At 52.6% G+C, this 15,648-nt stretch overlaps 1 protein-coding gene across 5 annotated transcripts in view; it reads right to left on the bottom strand.

The window, feature by feature from the left end:
- Nucleotides 1-4,093: 4,093 nt before the first annotated feature.
- Nucleotides 4,094-15,648, bottom strand: part of bahcc1b (BAH domain and coiled-coil containing 1b) — an 88,788-nt gene continuing 77,233 nt past the window's right edge. For 4 of the 5 annotated variants that reach the window (XM_029250604.1, XM_029250603.1, XM_029250605.1 and 1 more), the window contains 14 exons: nucleotides 15,418-15,640; nucleotides 15,081-15,248; nucleotides 14,307-14,480; nucleotides 13,904-14,181; nucleotides 13,565-13,645; nucleotides 12,839-12,986; nucleotides 12,005-12,122; nucleotides 11,464-11,539; nucleotides 8,224-8,332; nucleotides 8,003-8,119; nucleotides 7,714-7,872; nucleotides 6,155-7,410; nucleotides 5,618-5,854; nucleotides 4,094-5,259 (listed from right to left, as the gene is read on the bottom strand). In XM_029250604.1, the coding sequence (XP_029106437.1) occupies nucleotides 5,050-5,259; nucleotides 5,618-5,854; nucleotides 6,155-7,410; nucleotides 7,714-7,872; nucleotides 8,003-8,119; nucleotides 8,224-8,332; nucleotides 11,464-11,539; nucleotides 12,005-12,122; nucleotides 12,839-12,986; nucleotides 13,565-13,645; nucleotides 13,904-14,181; nucleotides 14,307-14,480; nucleotides 15,081-15,248; nucleotides 15,418-15,640 (3,354 nt within the window). In that variant the 3' untranslated portion in view covers nucleotides 4,094-5,049. The remainder of the gene's footprint in view (nucleotides 5,260-5,617; nucleotides 5,855-6,154; nucleotides 7,411-7,713; nucleotides 7,873-8,002; nucleotides 8,120-8,223; nucleotides 8,333-11,463; nucleotides 11,540-12,004; nucleotides 12,123-12,838; nucleotides 12,987-13,564; nucleotides 13,646-13,903; nucleotides 14,182-14,306; nucleotides 14,481-15,080; nucleotides 15,249-15,417; nucleotides 15,641-15,648) is intronic. The other variant, XM_029250606.1, reaches the window with a different exon arrangement.

Below are 15,648 nucleotides of genomic sequence, written 5' to 3'. Positions count from 1 at the left end.
AGGTGAGGACGTTTGCTTGAAGGCGCGGGCCCTTCAGGAGAGACGGAACCCGCGTGGCCCCGCCCCTGGGAGGAGCCGGGGAGCGCAAAGTCACGCGCGTCGTTCATCGGCGCAGGAGCTTCTCACCCCCGGCGAACAGCGCCGGTGCACGCAAGGCCAGTCGGGCGACTTTGGACTCATTTTGTCCAACCGTTACACAAGATGCTCATAAAAAGTCCCTGTTGAAACCAGACCCGTCCTAGAGGAGTCACCTAGGTCACCATCAAGTCTTGATGGTTGAGGGCGAGGACGGCCTGCGCCGTGGGGATGGAGAGCGTGGCGGTTTGGGTCGGGTTTAGCGATTTAAGCCCAGTCAGTGGCGGAATGCACAAGAGGCGTCCGTGCACAAGATCCCAGGGGCCCTTGGACGAGAGCGCCGTAGCCCGACCAGTGTCGCGAGCGCCGTTGGGGAGTCAGAGATCCGCACGCGTCCTACGTCCGAGGCGGAAGGACACGCGCACGTACCCATGTTGCAAGCACGGCCGTGAAATACCGGCGCCGCGTCGAGCAGGGCTGCGTGCTTAAGGTTCGCCGTGCTGCGTTCGCCTGTTATCCTTCGGCAAGCGAAACGCCCTTCGTAGGGGGCGTGAAAAATCAAATACAAGCCTCGTAAAGCTTATTGAGGAAACTGTCAAAGGAATGATACACCAGCGACGAAAGGAAGCGTGCGAACCGGGAGACGGCCGGTTGCGTTCCGGAAGGTTCGGGGTGCAAGGCGCTGGAGAGGCCCTGATTTTGTAACCGGAATCTGTGCGGAGAAATACCCACGTGTTTAAACAGGCTCAAGTGTAAAACAAAGCGATACAGATAAAAGTGTCTGCTAATTCCAAAGGGACATGAAGGGGATAAGACACAAACGAAACATGTTTTCTTGTATTTATTCATAAATCATTGCTAAGAAAAAAAAAATACTAAAATACTATACATGTATATAATTCATAAGCTCCCTTTTATATATTTACCAAAAATTGAAAATTAAAAACCCAAGTCTAGTATAAACATTTATGTCATTACAACATGTAACATATTTTAGGGAAAAATACTGAACCCAAAAAAGCAAAAACTTTCTATTATATAGATACAAAATCAGCATTAAGATATTTTGATATTGAACAGCTGTAGGAAATTAGGTGCGTTTTAATCCTTACCTCTTTACAATTTCTTTGTCACAGTCACAGTGGACTTAAATACCATTTTGGGAACGTACAGATCCTTCTTCGGGCCTTTTTTTTACCTTAAACGCATCTTTACGGCAGAATACGAATACGGTTCGGTACATTATAGTAGTATTGCACGTTGGCTTTGGGGGGGGCTGTCAATGACGTGACATCACTTCCCCCTCATGAGGACACACCTAATCACACACTCGTTACACAGTGCCGGTTGCTCGCCGGAGGCACGTTTTCCGCTTGACCCTCGAATACACGGTGACCTCGTCTTTTTTTCCGACAGAATAACACATTGTGCACAGAGCCCGGTGGCTCCCGTTCCCTCTCACCTCCTTGTAGGAATCCCGGTGCCGCAATCAGGCTTTACGACTGGGCCCCGCTGTCTGCGGAAGTCTCTATTTGTTCATTACCTCTCACCCAGTACCGTTAACACACACACACACACACACACACACGGAAAAGAGATTATTACTGAGCCCTTAGAACCACATGGTTCACAGACTGGATTCTACTAAACGGGGGGGAAAAAAAATGCTAGATTATGCAGTAAAATAAGTACAGTCGGTCGCAGACCGGTGTGAAAACCTAATCAAATTAACAAGGAGTTGTTCAATTTCGGCAGGATCGGGTTCTTCCAGGATGGCGATTTAGCTCGTCGAGATAGCCTATCTTAAATGCATTTTAGTGTGCGGTAATTATTTTCGAAAAGAATGACTCCAGAGGACGGGTCTGGGTAATTACCGCTGATGGGACATCAATATGAACTTGTTACGCTGAGGCTTCTCTGCGCTTCGTGTGGATTTAACTCGAGCGAGCGGTCGTGTTTACTTCATTTTATTTGAGGCTAGGCGATACTCGTCAACATGACCTTTTACAATCTCGCTCGTCGCTCTCATCCCTACGTGGAAATTTCTGGAGAACCGGCGAAGCGGCGTCGCACGAACAAATCCCGTTCCCGGCTCAGGTTCGCAACGCACACGGACGTAAGAAGGACATTTCACGTACACTGAAATCAACTTGAACGAGACCACTTACAGCATAGTCAGTTTATAAAATCAAGATGCATAAATAATTTACGTCAACAGAAAATGCACATATATGTTAACAGAACAACCATAAAAAGCCGCCAAGTGCAAGAGCCCAACAAAACGTCTCATTGCGGGCGTCAAAATCAGGTCGCGCCAGCGATGTCACTTCCCGCGAGGGAGGGCGGAGACTCCCGGAGTCACACTGCTGACACCATCGAACGATGATCAGAAACAAATCCAGTGTTAGTTTGCGTAAAATATATCTTTTTATTTTAAGGACTCTGTCAAACCAAGGTTAAAAAAATGGTAAGCGACATTATACGTAGTGCAGCACCTGATTTTCTTTAAAGCTATTAGTTTTGCAATGTTCGTAACAGCAACAGTGACATAAAAAAATAATTCAACAATGGTAGAAACCAAAGAACAAACCGTTCCCCCCGCATTAAATCCAAACTTAGCAGAGGTTTGCATAATGGATAACAGCAATAGCAAAAAACAACGACAAAATGGTTTTGGCAGAAAACATCCCAAAAAAAAGAAAAGAAAAAAGTGACATGCATCGTTACGACTGACGCGCCAGGAAATGCTTCGGCTCATTCATCTGATTGTCCTTCACAGTAACGCGAAAGGGGCCACGAGAAGCCTATAAGTGCTCGAGCTGCAGGTCAGTGTGCTGCACCAGCAAACATCAATGGAACGTAACAGGAACGTCTTCAGTGTGTAACATCTGCTGGAAGGTCGTCCACACGTACAGACAACAACACTGTCATCTTATATCTTATTTATAGTCATAAATAAATCAGGTCTGTCAATCTGATTGCAGTTTCCCGGATTAAAAAAATACAACACTCTGATTTCATTTTAATATACTTAATTTATCATAATTTAACAAAAACCTTAGAGGTGCTTTGGTTTTTGAAGCCAGAAAAAAAAAAAACAAAAAAAAAACAAAAAGTTAAGATGTTTTCAGTGTTTTAGGATGAAACAAGAGACAAATTACAGCCTAAAGACCACAAGGCTCTCTGTCGTCCCTTAGGGTTCGTTGCCAACTTGAAACAGAGCGTTTCGGTTTTTCGCGTACAGCTGGTCCCCGATTTGCGATGGTTCGACTTGCCATTTTTTCGACTTTACGATGGTGAGCTGGCGATAGACATTCAGCGGAAACCGTACTTCCAATTCTCAATTTTGATTTTTTTTTCCCGGACAAGAGATACGCGGATCGATACTCTCTCGCGACGCTGGGCAGCGGCGGCGATCCGCATCTCCCAGTCTGTCACGCGCAGGTGTGTATTAAATGCATTTTCGACTTACAATATTTTTGACTTACGATGGGTTTTTTCGAGGAACGTAACCCCATCGTACATCGGGGACCACCCGCGTAACCAATAAATGCTGAATCCGGGAAATCACCAACACACGAAACAGGTCTCATTAGAAAGAAGAAGTTTTGACACCTGCATTTTTATTGTCTGTGTTTCCTTTTTTAATGCAAGGCAGCTGTCCTTTCTGCTCCTCATAGTAGCATAATGACTTGGAAGAAATAAATAAGTTGTCAGGTAAATAGAGGAAACAATCGAACGAACGAACGAACGAACGAAAAGCGATGAGGTGAACGCAGAAAGCCAGGTCTTTTCTTTTCCTCTCCGTTACAAATGGAGCCTTTCCTCGGGGAGAAAATGGACCCTTCTCCGCCCTGACTTATATATACAGCCTTTCACAACTTGGCCTGTCCCGCCTCAGTGGGGGGTTTGCAGTGCTGGGTTTGTCGTTCTTCCTGAAGACAAGTCAAATCAGTCCCCCCCCCCCTCCCCAAAAAAAAAAAAAAAAAACAAACAAAAAAAAAAACAAATGAGAAATAAAGTTCTCTCTTCTTACAGATATACATATAAAAACAAGGAAAATTATCATTGATCTGTACAGCTATACAACCTGAATAGGAAGATAGGCAAGAGGTACTTAAATGTATGGCTTAATTGGAAAATCATTCCTTAATTTTTACGTAGAGAAAATTAATTTATTTATATACTTTTATAATAACTCATGTAGTTGCCAGGGTGTTACAAAAGCATAAACTGAGGTCTAGAGAGTGTCCTGGACACTCTTATTGGGCCAGTGCTCTACGTACCAGTTCTTGTACCACTCCAGTGCACGCCCCGTGTCCCCCAAACAGATACATAGTCAGGCTGCACTATGGTCAAAAGCTTGTCTGTTTGGTCCTACCAGGATCACTGTAAAACCCGTGCATGTCACGATCCTGGACACCTTAGGACCTGTAATGCTGTTCCAATGCAAGATGATCTGACCTCACAGATCTTCTTGCCTGTGCGTTTGTTTGGTCTGCAGGAAGAAAACTCAATCACGCTCCAGTGGTTGACCGCTCATCCCAGCAACTCCTTAGGGGCGATCGCAACTTTCAAACTTGGACCGCTTCCCCTTTAGGCCCCTAGCTAAGACTCCTGCCGGAATCAGCCTTGAGATGCTCTGGGATTTGGGCCGATGTGCTGGAGTGCTGTGGATGACAACAGCTTGCTCTAGTGGCGAGCCTCAGGTAGGCCTGTGCCTATCGAGGTGTGCTGGAGTCCTGTGCGCCTTCAAGAGCGATGCTTCTCTCACTTGGTCCAAGCCAAGCGTTCCCAGTTTGCATCCAGCAGAGGGGGAGCGGAAAATGAAGACGGGGAAAGATGGTCGCCACAAAGGTGACCACCGTCACACCCCTTTCACTCCTCTTCTCAGCTGCAATGGACAGTTCCTCGACCTTCGCTGAGGGCTCAGGTCGTTCAGTAGTATTACTAGGAGGCCAGCAGTGGAGGCTGCTAGCAGAGGATGGACACCCCGTCGACCGTGACTAGCTGACCGCTGGTGGGGTCATAACTCCCAGCCAGGTAGTAGAGGTCCTGGCTGCTGGCGGATGGCTTCCGGCTGCAGCTTAGCTGCTCGTACTCCTCCCGGCTCACCACCTGACACTTGTGGGAGATGGTCTGTACATCATTCTCGTCTTCATGGGAGGATTGGTACAAGGCATGCTGGAAAACATCGAGAGGCACACAGGGTTAAAGCCGGAGGCTTCTGTGTTTGACAGATACAAGCCTATACTCATGTTCTTGAGTCTACAGGCTACTGATTAGATAGTGATCTTGGGTTCCAGACAAATCCGGTATTGTTTTGGCAGGTAATACTGTTGAATTATGGCCGGAGCTACACATCTTGTTATCGAATCTGTGGTGACACATAACGTTGTACACGAGGGACAGGATATTCCAGTCCTGGAGGGTGAAACTCGTGCAGGTTTTAGAGCGTCAAAAATTGAGGTAGAATAACAGTCAGCCTGTTTAAAATGTGCATCGTGACACAAGTCCTGCAGCGACATAAGAGGGAATCTACCTTGCCGTCCCTGTGCCTCTTGCCGAGCTTCGTCTCTTCTGGGTGGTAGAACCACTTCACCTTCACCACCATGTTGCTGGCCCAGGATTCCCAGAAGCTCTCGATGCGGCCAATGTAGGGCAGGTTCGGTCGGCCAGCAGAGAGAAACACGGCGCAGTCACCAACGCGGACCGTGTCCCGTCCACGCACTATGGCCTTGTAGAAGAGCTTGCGCGCTTTGCCCTTCATTCCTCGTCTCTGTGCAAACAGGTAAAGTCTCAGCCAGTAATCTTGAAAAACCTCCGGCGAGCTGAGGCCCCACAGAAAGTGACTCTATCACTTGAAATGCTTGGGGTTTCCCAGTCCCCTGCGATGCTTGTCACTTTTTTCCTGTTCTTTACAGTACCGTGAGCTCAGAAATGGTTAGAAAACGTAAGCGTTAATTACTGTCTAGAAAACAGCTTTTGTTTTACAGCATCTTGTTTTATGATAATATCTCCAGGACACTTAAAAAAAAAAAAAAAAAAAAAAAAAAAAAAAAAGACAAATGAATCTCACCTGCGTGGGATTACCGGACCACCTCCAAAGCTGTCTTGCTGGAAGAAAGGAAGCCATCTTGGGTACGCTGTTGGTCAATGGCAACCGCTCCTTCCTGGCACGGTGCATGGGACTTCGCGATGGCGACAGTGAGGAGGGAGAGTTGGGGCAGTCTTTCCTCCTCAGCGGCTTGATGTTAGCACTGTTGTTGCTGCCGTTATTGCCCCCTGAACCCTTGGTGCTGGGGATGGCCTTAGCCTTTGCCACGAACGTGTGTTGCGCCGGGGCCGATGGTGGCTCTGGGGATTGCTGCAACAAGGCATGGTGAGAAGAAAGGCATCCCTGCAGCAGCAGCGTGGAGCCTTCCTCATCATCGGAGCTGTAGGACGAGTCGTTGTCTGAGGAGCAGAGGCTGGAACTAGATAAGGAACCGGAGCTGGAGGAGCTGGAAGAACCAGAGGACGACGAGGACACGGAGAGGCGGGAGAGGAAACGTCCTGCAGTCCGGAGGCCACCTGAGGCTGCGGCCAGTCGACTCTCGTCTTCCTCATCCTCCTCATCCATGTCGGAATAGAATCCGTGGCAGTTGCTCAGGCAATTCATGCCAAAGTCAGAATACTCACCCATAGTCATGACGGGTGAGGGTTTCCGCAGATGCGAGGCCCCCTTTAGTAGCAGTTCGGCACGAGTGCTTCCGCCTTTCTTGTTGTCCTTCACAAGCAGGACGGGATGCGAGTACCCCACCGAAGAGGGCATCTCCCCTAAGCTTTTAGTCCCAAAGGTCTTGTCCGTCCTCTCGCTCTGGCCAGAATTGCTGAGCAACAGCAAGGCTTTGCTGTTTTTGGTCTTCGGGGAGGTCACCCCCTCGTGGTCAAGCTTGACTAGGAACTCTGCACCGGCCTTCCTGCCCCGTAAAGCCCCCACCTCCCCCGGCCTTCTGCCTCGGCTGCAGGGGACACTCTTGGCACTGAGAGGCACGATGGCCGTCTGGCTGCCAAAGGATGAGTAGCCGTTAGCTATGCTACTGAAAGAGTCTACCTCAAAAGTGCTTCTGAAGATGCCTTTGGCTGGGGTTGCAGTTGAAGCTGTAAGAAGTGGGAACATCTCCTCCCTCCCTTTGAGCATTTTCCTAGGAGTGCCATTGAACTGAAACATGTTGTTATTTGGCCTCTTCCTGGGCACGGCTACCGCAGGCCAACCGGTGAGAAGAGCGCCGCTCTTGCTAACGCTGTCCGACGTGGGACTCTTTGTTCCTGAGTTGACGCTTTTTGGTTTGCCTGAAGGGGAGACATCGACGGCGTTCAAATTCAAAAATCAGTTTCAGTCTAAGGAAGAAAAGCAGAAGATTGGAGCAAAAGAGAAATGCAATATCTGCCGTCACTAAGGGATTGCGGATGTCGCATTCACTGATGGAGCTGCTCAAGGTCGGCTTGTGTGAGTATAGCGAGAAGTTGGGAGAACCTACCAGATTCCATGTGTTCTGGGAGTCTGAAGGAGCAAAGCGGTACCGCAGTGGTTGTGGAACCAAATTTAATTATGCTTATGTGATGTTCGAGGGACGACTGTTCTGTGCCTGCTACCTGACTTGGCTTTGCTAAAAGTCTTGCTTTCCTGGGTCCTTGTAGTCGCCATGTTATCCTGCCGCTCAGAGGATGCGTTGCTCAGCCCGCTCTTCTCTAGGGCGCAGCTCCGGGGACCCTGGCGGCTGCGTGAGATGAGGGCAGGCGATGGCTCCGCACCTGGACAGAGGGATAGGTGGTTGAGTGAGGGGGCGACCGGGTGGACAACGGACCGAGACGTTGGATGGGGCCAAATTCGCTCCGTACTTCTGTTTCTTGTTGATTATTATCAACTCAGTGCAAATCTTACAATGGATCTGGTAGTCGGGTGGAAGAAAGCGGACGTTGTGCAGCGAGATCCAACCCCTGTCTCCATCGTCAAACTCCACCATGACACTTCCCTCCTTCGGCTCCTCCCCAGGACCCCCTATGAGACGGGGAGAGAACTGCAGCTGGAGCGAGTTGAACGACTTTTATTCCATACGGGAGGTGCGAACCCGTCCTTCGCGCAAAGAGACGTGCTTCTCCCACCTCTTTGTACGTATCCAGGATAGAGGCATCTCGAGCGCTCGCTCCAGTACGCACACACTCGCGTTCCTGCTGCCAGTCTGGCACCCGTCTCTGGGCGCACCTCGAGCACCTGAGAGATACGAGGAGACAATCCCCAATCAACGTCACAGTCAGGAAGCACTTGGAGGGAATCAAACCGGGATCAATCAAGGAACAAATCAAAAGTCAAGGAAAAATAAGGAAACAAGGAAAAATCAGCACAATGGAAATAATTTACTGAGGGCAGTGACACAAAAGCTCAACTGTGACGCTGGGAACTCAGAAGCTCTAAATTGTGATTGCAAGTGCTGTAGGTGTTCCGCAGCATGGCAGTGAGACACACACACACGCGCACGCACGCACGCACACACACGCATACGGTGGAAATGTCTCGGAAGCTTTTTTGTTTATCCTGGGCCAAATCATCAGCTTGACATATTTTTTAAAAGGCAGGAAATTGTGATTTGTAAATCAAGACCTGCTGAGTAACCGTTTAAAAAAAGAGCCATGGAGACAAATAAGAAAAAAGGGGGAAAAAAATGTAAACGTGATTATTTAATTGCGGCCTGCCAGCGTTTCCCCCCTGCGGTACGGGCGGGCCTGACGCCCACCGTTCGCTGAAAGCTCTTTCAGCCGCCGTTCAAAACGGTTGCCGTGGAAAAGGCGCACCGACTGAAGATGGGGGTGAGGAAGCGGGGGGTTATCCAATCCCTTGGCCGAGACACGCAGGTAAAATTCCCGACAGCGAGCAACCCGTAAGATTATCGAAAGAGAGAAAATGACGACGTAAACTCGAAGCGGCTTCCTTCCCTCAGACCGCTGTGTCGGTTTAGAGTAAAGAGATTAGTTGTGTGACAGTCAGAAGCATTTATGTCTCAGGGAGTCTGGACAGACAATGCGGTGCGACCGTCTCCTTGCGGTTCCCCTTCCGGCAGGAGCACAGGGGTCATGTGGGAATTCAGCCAGAGAGGATGGGCTGCAGGGGGTGCAGCGGTTAAAGCTGCCTTCTTCCTTTCCTTCCAAGGGCCCGTGTTTACACTGATTCATTGATCTCATGCTTTTCTCCAAAGTGCCTTACAGCGTTAAGGTCCTTGCATTCATTTACCCATTTATACAGCTGGGTCATTTTTACTGGAGCAATTTAGGGTAGGTACCTTGCTCAAGGGAACTACACCAGAGGTCTTCAGTCCAAAGGCAGCAGCTCTAACCACCATGCTACCGGTACCTTCCCTCGATCAAGGTACTAACCCTGAATTCATACAGTAAAAACTACCTTGCTCTACAAATGGGTAAATCAGCGCAAGTAGCTTAATATTCTAAGTCCCTTTGGAGAGAAGTTTCAGCTAAATAAAGAAATGGAAACACTACATGAGAGAATCTGAGGAAGCGCTTATATCTGTGTGTGTGTGTGTGTGTGTGTGTGTGTGTGTGTGTGTGAAAGCATGTCTTACAAAAACCTCGAACCTTTCTGGGCAGCGAGACAGTGGACGACGGAGACCGAGAGGCTGGAGTGTGAACAAGAAAGAGGAAGAGAGCAAAGGCGAGGAGTGAGAGAGAAGGAAATAAAGGAGCATTAATGCCTTGATGTGCCCTTACATGCGAGTGTGGGGGGGGGGGGGGGGTCTGTGTGAAGTTTCTCTCATTCTTTCTCTCTCCCCCCCCCCTCCACTCTCATTCACTTTAATTACATCTCCACCTCCGGAAGCCCTGGCTGACTCGTGCAGATAATGTGGATCAGATTGCAGGCAACAACAATGCCAAGCGTGCCCCCCCGAACAAGGGGGCGGGCAGCTCCTGTGCCTGGGGTGTGCTGGGCATGGGTGGCAGGGTGTGTGTGTGTCTGTGTGTGTGTGTGTGTGTGTGCGTGTGTGTGGCGGCTGGGGGACGTTGTGATTGATGGCACGGTACATCAAAGCACTGGGTACTCAGAAAGAGTGGCCCTGTTCATCACAATGGGTTTTGTGTGTGTGTGTGTGTGTGTGTGTGTGTGAGAGAGGTGGGGGTTGGCACACAACCTGGGGACTAATCACGAGACCACAGACAGCTGCACTGCATAATCCCACGGCTGCACAGCCTCTCACTGCGGCCAATTTTTTGTTTGTCTGGGCAGACAGACAGCTCCTCCTCCTCCTCCTTCTTCTTTTTCTTCTCCTTCTTCTTCTTCTTCTTCCAGCTTACTGTCCTTTTTTCACCAACTTTTTTCCTTCCCCTTTCCTTCAAGTCTTGACCGCCCCCCCCAAGCCTTCCCCAAAACACTTATGATCTCTCCCCTTCGAGAGCCGCACAGGTGGGGTGGGTGGTCGGGGTTCGCAGCGTTGGAATCGACACAACGGCGTCGGTGGCAAGGGTCCAGAAGGGCCGCGGCGGGAGGGACGGAAGTCACGGCTCAAAGAAACGAGAGCCGTCTTACGTCAGAGAAAAAAGGAAAGCGAAAGAAAGGTTAAAAAAAAGAGCAGAATACGTCAGTACGGAAAATACGCTGGGATGAATGAGGCCGACAAAGTAGTGTGGGTCTACGGCGTGTAATTAGCCCCATTTCCCCTTTTGCCTTAGAAGAACTAAGCATGTTAGCATAACCTGGAGTTGGGCAAAGAAGCATTTTGGGAAGGGGGGACTACCCCACCCTCCAGGCGACCGAGCAAACCCAAGCGGGAGCAATCACCGCTTATACAACCCGTAGACAAAACAAGCGAGCGCTCCCCCCGGGTGGCTGTTTCGTGTTAGCCTGGGCCTAACCTGGACGCGCTTCACAAATGGGAACGCCACCGACACGGGGGGTGGGTGCGGGCGGGAGGGCGCGGCGGGACCGCTCCGCCAGCTGTGCCGGGTCAGCGTGCGCCGGAGGAAGCGGGACGTTCGCGACGCCAAGACGAGATGGGGATTTTCCCACGAAAACAAGAATATCCTGCCTCCGCAACATCATATCATCTGCTGCAGATGTTTACGAGTTGCTCTACCTACAGAGTCGCCCGGAATGGGATTAAAAACACAGTAATAAAGAGCACGCATATCCCTCTAGGACACAGATGTTCGGGCTGTAATGACTTGAGCAGACTGCCGGAGAATTGGGCTGTTTACGGCGCCCTCTGCCCCCCGCCCTGCCCCGCCCTTCCTCGTGACACCCCCCTCTGGGGGTCCGCGGAGGCGGCTCCGGGTTTCGGGAGCGCGCTGCGAGGTTGGGGAACGGAATGGGAGGGGGTCGAGGCCGGGTGCGCAACTCACCGCTTCCTGCAGCAGCTGCTCCAGGGAGTAAATCCTGGGTCTGTTTCCCCTCTCTCCCTCGATGACAACGCTGTAGCTGCGGGAACAGAGGAGGGGCGATAACCGCGCGTCACCGGCGGAGCGGCTCGGGGGAAGGGGAGCAGGGCAAGAGCCACCGTAGCATAGCTTGCGTCCCAGGCCAGGGTTCCCGCAAACGGAGCCAGGGGCGCGGTCAAGGCCGAGCGGCACACCTCGGTACCGTTACAAAACAGGTACGCAGGGAAGCGGAGCCCGGTCCAGCTTTGTCTGCCCGTGCGGACCGCTGGCTCCGAGTTAAGGGGCCATATTTCGAGGACAGGCCTACGCGTACGGCTTTGACGCTGCCGACATCCCATGGGGGGGTTTCTTGTGATGTTTCCAGAGGCAGCTGCTCAAAGCCTGTCAACAGAGTGTTTTATGTCCCATCTGAGCAGCTTCCGCTGGACCCCAACACCGGGGTGAGAGTGCGGCTGCTGGGAGACAGGAAGCGGGAGAGCAAGGGCGCCAAGAGGGAGGAGCTTACATGTCGGGGAGGTCCAGGGTTTGAACGTAGGCTGCGTAGAGAAGCTCGTCCTCCTTGGCGATGAGGACCTTCAGCCCATCGACCAGCAGCTCCTTGGTGAGAACGCAGTTGGGCACGGCTGTGGGGGGGTTACAGACACACGAGACTCAGTCTTTTTTACCTTTTTCTTTCGGAGGCGGATGGATGGAGCAACGACTGAAATGAAAATGAAAATATATTACGGCAAAATATATTACCACAGCTCCGTACCCTCGCAGCCACCCCCAGCGTCGATAAACGAGCAAAAAGCAACCGGACAAAAGCGAAAACAAAAACAGAGAAAGACATAAACGAAGAGACAGAAAAAAATGACTGAAAGCATTCGGAGGCAGCAGGAGGTTCCGGGCTGGAAAGGCGAGGAATCTAGACATCGCTTTCGATGTCTCTGTAGCGCGGCAAGGCCGACTCGAACCCGAATCCGCCCAGACCACATAGGAGAGATGCACCGGAAATTCAACTGCAGCTGTGAAACAACCCCAAGATGCGTCCACCCTCTTGCCAGATGTGGGACCGAGGGACACCACGCCCTTCGCTCTGGCTGCTGTTTCGGACGGCATCCGCCTAGGCGCTCTCTCTCCCTCTCTCTCGCTCTCTCTCTGTCTCGTCCCCTTCCATCAGCTAGAGTCAATCAGTTGGAGTGGCAGACAGGAGGGACTGTCCTCACAGTGCAGGACTTTAAAAAAACCCGTCTCGAGAGTGTGTGACGGCGGCGGTGTCATGTGCAGCGTAGCGGTGGTGCACTCTCACGCAGCCATACCGGTTTCGTCTGTTTGCGCGGACGGACTGTAAGGTCACCTGCGGAGGGCGATCTACGCGGGTGCGCCGGGCTGTCCTCGTCGTCGCCCTTCTCGTCTCCCTCCGAGAAGCTGCTGTCCGCGTCCATCTGGAAGCCCTCGTCCGCCGCGAAGCTCTCCAGCAGGCGACTCACGGCGCGACCCTTCGTCTGAGGGGAGCAGAGAGGAAGCGGGACTCATCGTCCGGTTCCCCGTCCACAAATACAGCGCGGGACAAGCTTCCCATCGATTCGGAATTCCATTCGGCCGGTGTCTCGTCCGTTTTGTAAATTAAAACTCCAGGAAAAAGTTAACTGCACGAGGTATTCATATAGAATACGGCTGCGAGTTTCTCGGAGGCGCGTCCACCTGTGCGGACGAGATTTCCGGAATATTCCGCGAAAGCCCAGTTTACTGCATTGCCCCTGGATGAAGCCCTCGGTCGGCCCCCCGCCCCACCGAGGCACAGTCGGCCTTCCGCACCTACTTCCAGGATGACTTGGGAGCAGCCGGAGCTGATTTAACGCTGCAGTCCTTCCTCGCCGACTCTTAGCCGTACTTTAACAATACATTATTCATCCTCCTCGGCCTCCGACGTGCTTATCTTATCTGGGCTGATTTACAAGTGCTTACGTTTGACATCTTAACGCACGTTGTGTAATCCGCTTATGTGGCAGAGCAATACGGCGCAGAGCGTGGCGCTCCGGGGCAACGCGTGGGAGGACGGAGACCCCACCCCAGCCCCCACCTGCTTGTTCCTGTCCCGTCTGCCGCGGCCGAGGTCGTCGCTGCGGACTGGAGGTGCCAAGCCTGCCCAGCATGCTCTCCTCTGCAAGGCGCAGGGGGAACAATGAGCTGTGGCTCGGGGCAAATTCACCCCACTCATCCCAATGGCGCCAAACCCCGCCCCCTCGGAGTAATCGCCCGAAAACGGCACCACCCCAGCAATCCATTTACCGGCATCAACCGAGACGCAGAGCAGGTAAAACACAAAGTCAACCTTCGCCATGTGAGACTGCGGTTAAGTCCGGTAAACAAACGAACAAACGAGTCCTTGGAGCGCTTCGAGGTCGACCGGAGCACTCGCCTTGGCCAGAGGAGCCTGCAGCGCCGTGGTTTTGCGAGCGGCCTTCTTCAGCCTTTCGCTGGACATGGACAGGACGCCGATCCTCCCCCTGCGACCGCAAGGCCCCACCCCGGAACCCAGCCTCCCTTGCAGCAGCGGCTTCTTCTGACGGGTCAGCGGCGGTGCCTTGGAGCCCTGCGCCATCCTGGGACCCGCCGCGGGGGGAGCCGCCGTCCTGCCGGGGGCCCGCTTCCTCACCTTCACCTCTCCCTCCACCACGCCAGGCAGGTGCAGAGCGCCTGAGAAGAGAACAAGTTAATCGAAAGTGCGGTCAATACGTCGCCGATCTTTCTATACACTCAAATATATAATCATATCTAAAAGACCTTTTTTTGTTTTTTTTTTTTTTTACTTTTTTCTTTACCCAGCAGTCCTTGTCTTTCCTTTTTATTCTTGGCCTTCTGATTGGCCTCCAGCTTCACCACCGACGACGGACAGGGGTCAATCACAGGCCCGCCCGGCGACACATCCTTAGCGGGACGACTCTTAGCGCTGTCGTGGCCTTCCTCGCTGTCATAGCTGCCTTCATCCTCATCTTCTGCGGAAGAAAACGACGCGGGCTTTGAGCCAACATCCATCTCTCCGCTACCAAACGGCAGGAAATCGTCTCTCTCGAGCTACGTGGGTTCCAACGGCATGGGTTTGCGGTCGGAGAACCTTGGCGAGCGTTCATCACGACAGGTTGAGCTACTCCATAATCGGCGGAGACCAGACCCCCCCCCCCCGCCGCCCCCGCACACCCCCACCGCGTCTGCTTTATTGGCAGCTGTCTGCTGCAGCCCCGCCCACACAGACGGACAGCGTCGCTGCGACGGCTATCAGCAGCCGTTTCGGGTATCAGCATGTGGCAGGAGCACTTGACACTTGCGGGGCGCCCGTCAACACCCCCAGCGCGTCCCCCGCCACAGGAAAGGGAAACTTTCTGGGCAATTAACAAAGTGTCGACAAAGACGCGTGTCCCTCCGCCGGGCCCCTGATGACAGCCCTTTCTCACGTTAAGGCTCTTGTCCCCTTGGACTCGACTCTCGTGTCTCTGCTCGCCGAGGGGTATCAAGGAGTAGGCGGGTCTAACGCTGCTTGGGAGGGAGGGGCTGGTTGCCGTGGGGACAGTTCCCGCGAACGCGGGTACCCGACTCACCCGGCTCTGAGGAGTCGCTCTCCGTGGGAGACGTGTCCTTCTCTCCCGTCGTCCCCTGCGCCGGGGGTCGGCTGCTGCCGGTGCGGAGGAGGCGGGGCCTGGTCTGCAGGTGGGTGGGGCTCCTCCTCTGACCCTGGCTTTCCAGGCTGTTCCCATCTATGCTGGGAGCTGTGGGTCAGAATCACAGCTGACGTAAGGTGGTTGTTGGGTCCACGCGTGTCTGAGTTGATAGGACGGGACACTCCACAGCGAAGCAAGCCCTACTTTGCATACGCGTCCCTTTGGGGACACGTCCTCACAATTTCGCCTGGTTGCAGAAATGAAAAAGCGCTCCTACCTGTGTCGCTCTGGCCTCCGGACTCGCTGGCGGCTTGGCGTTCGGCCCTCGGGGGGCGCTGTGGGGTCAGGCCGGGGCCGGGGGCCTCCTTGTGGCGAAACATACTTCCCACAGGGGCGGCCCGCTTGGCCTTGGCCTTCCGCTTGAGCTGCGACACCTTGCGGGCGAGTTTGGAGCTCAGCACCCCCTGGCGAATGCCCGGCCTTGAACTCGGCTCTTCCGCCTAAGGAA

This window comes from Scleropages formosus, chromosome 3 (genome assembly GCF_900964775.1).
Source record: "Scleropages formosus chromosome 3, fSclFor1.1, whole genome shotgun sequence".
NCBI classification, from domain to species: domain Eukaryota; kingdom Metazoa; phylum Chordata; class Actinopteri; order Osteoglossiformes; family Osteoglossidae; genus Scleropages; species Scleropages formosus.
The sequence above is the reverse complement of the archived record's forward strand: the minus strand, read 5'-3'. Positions and strand labels throughout refer to the sequence as shown.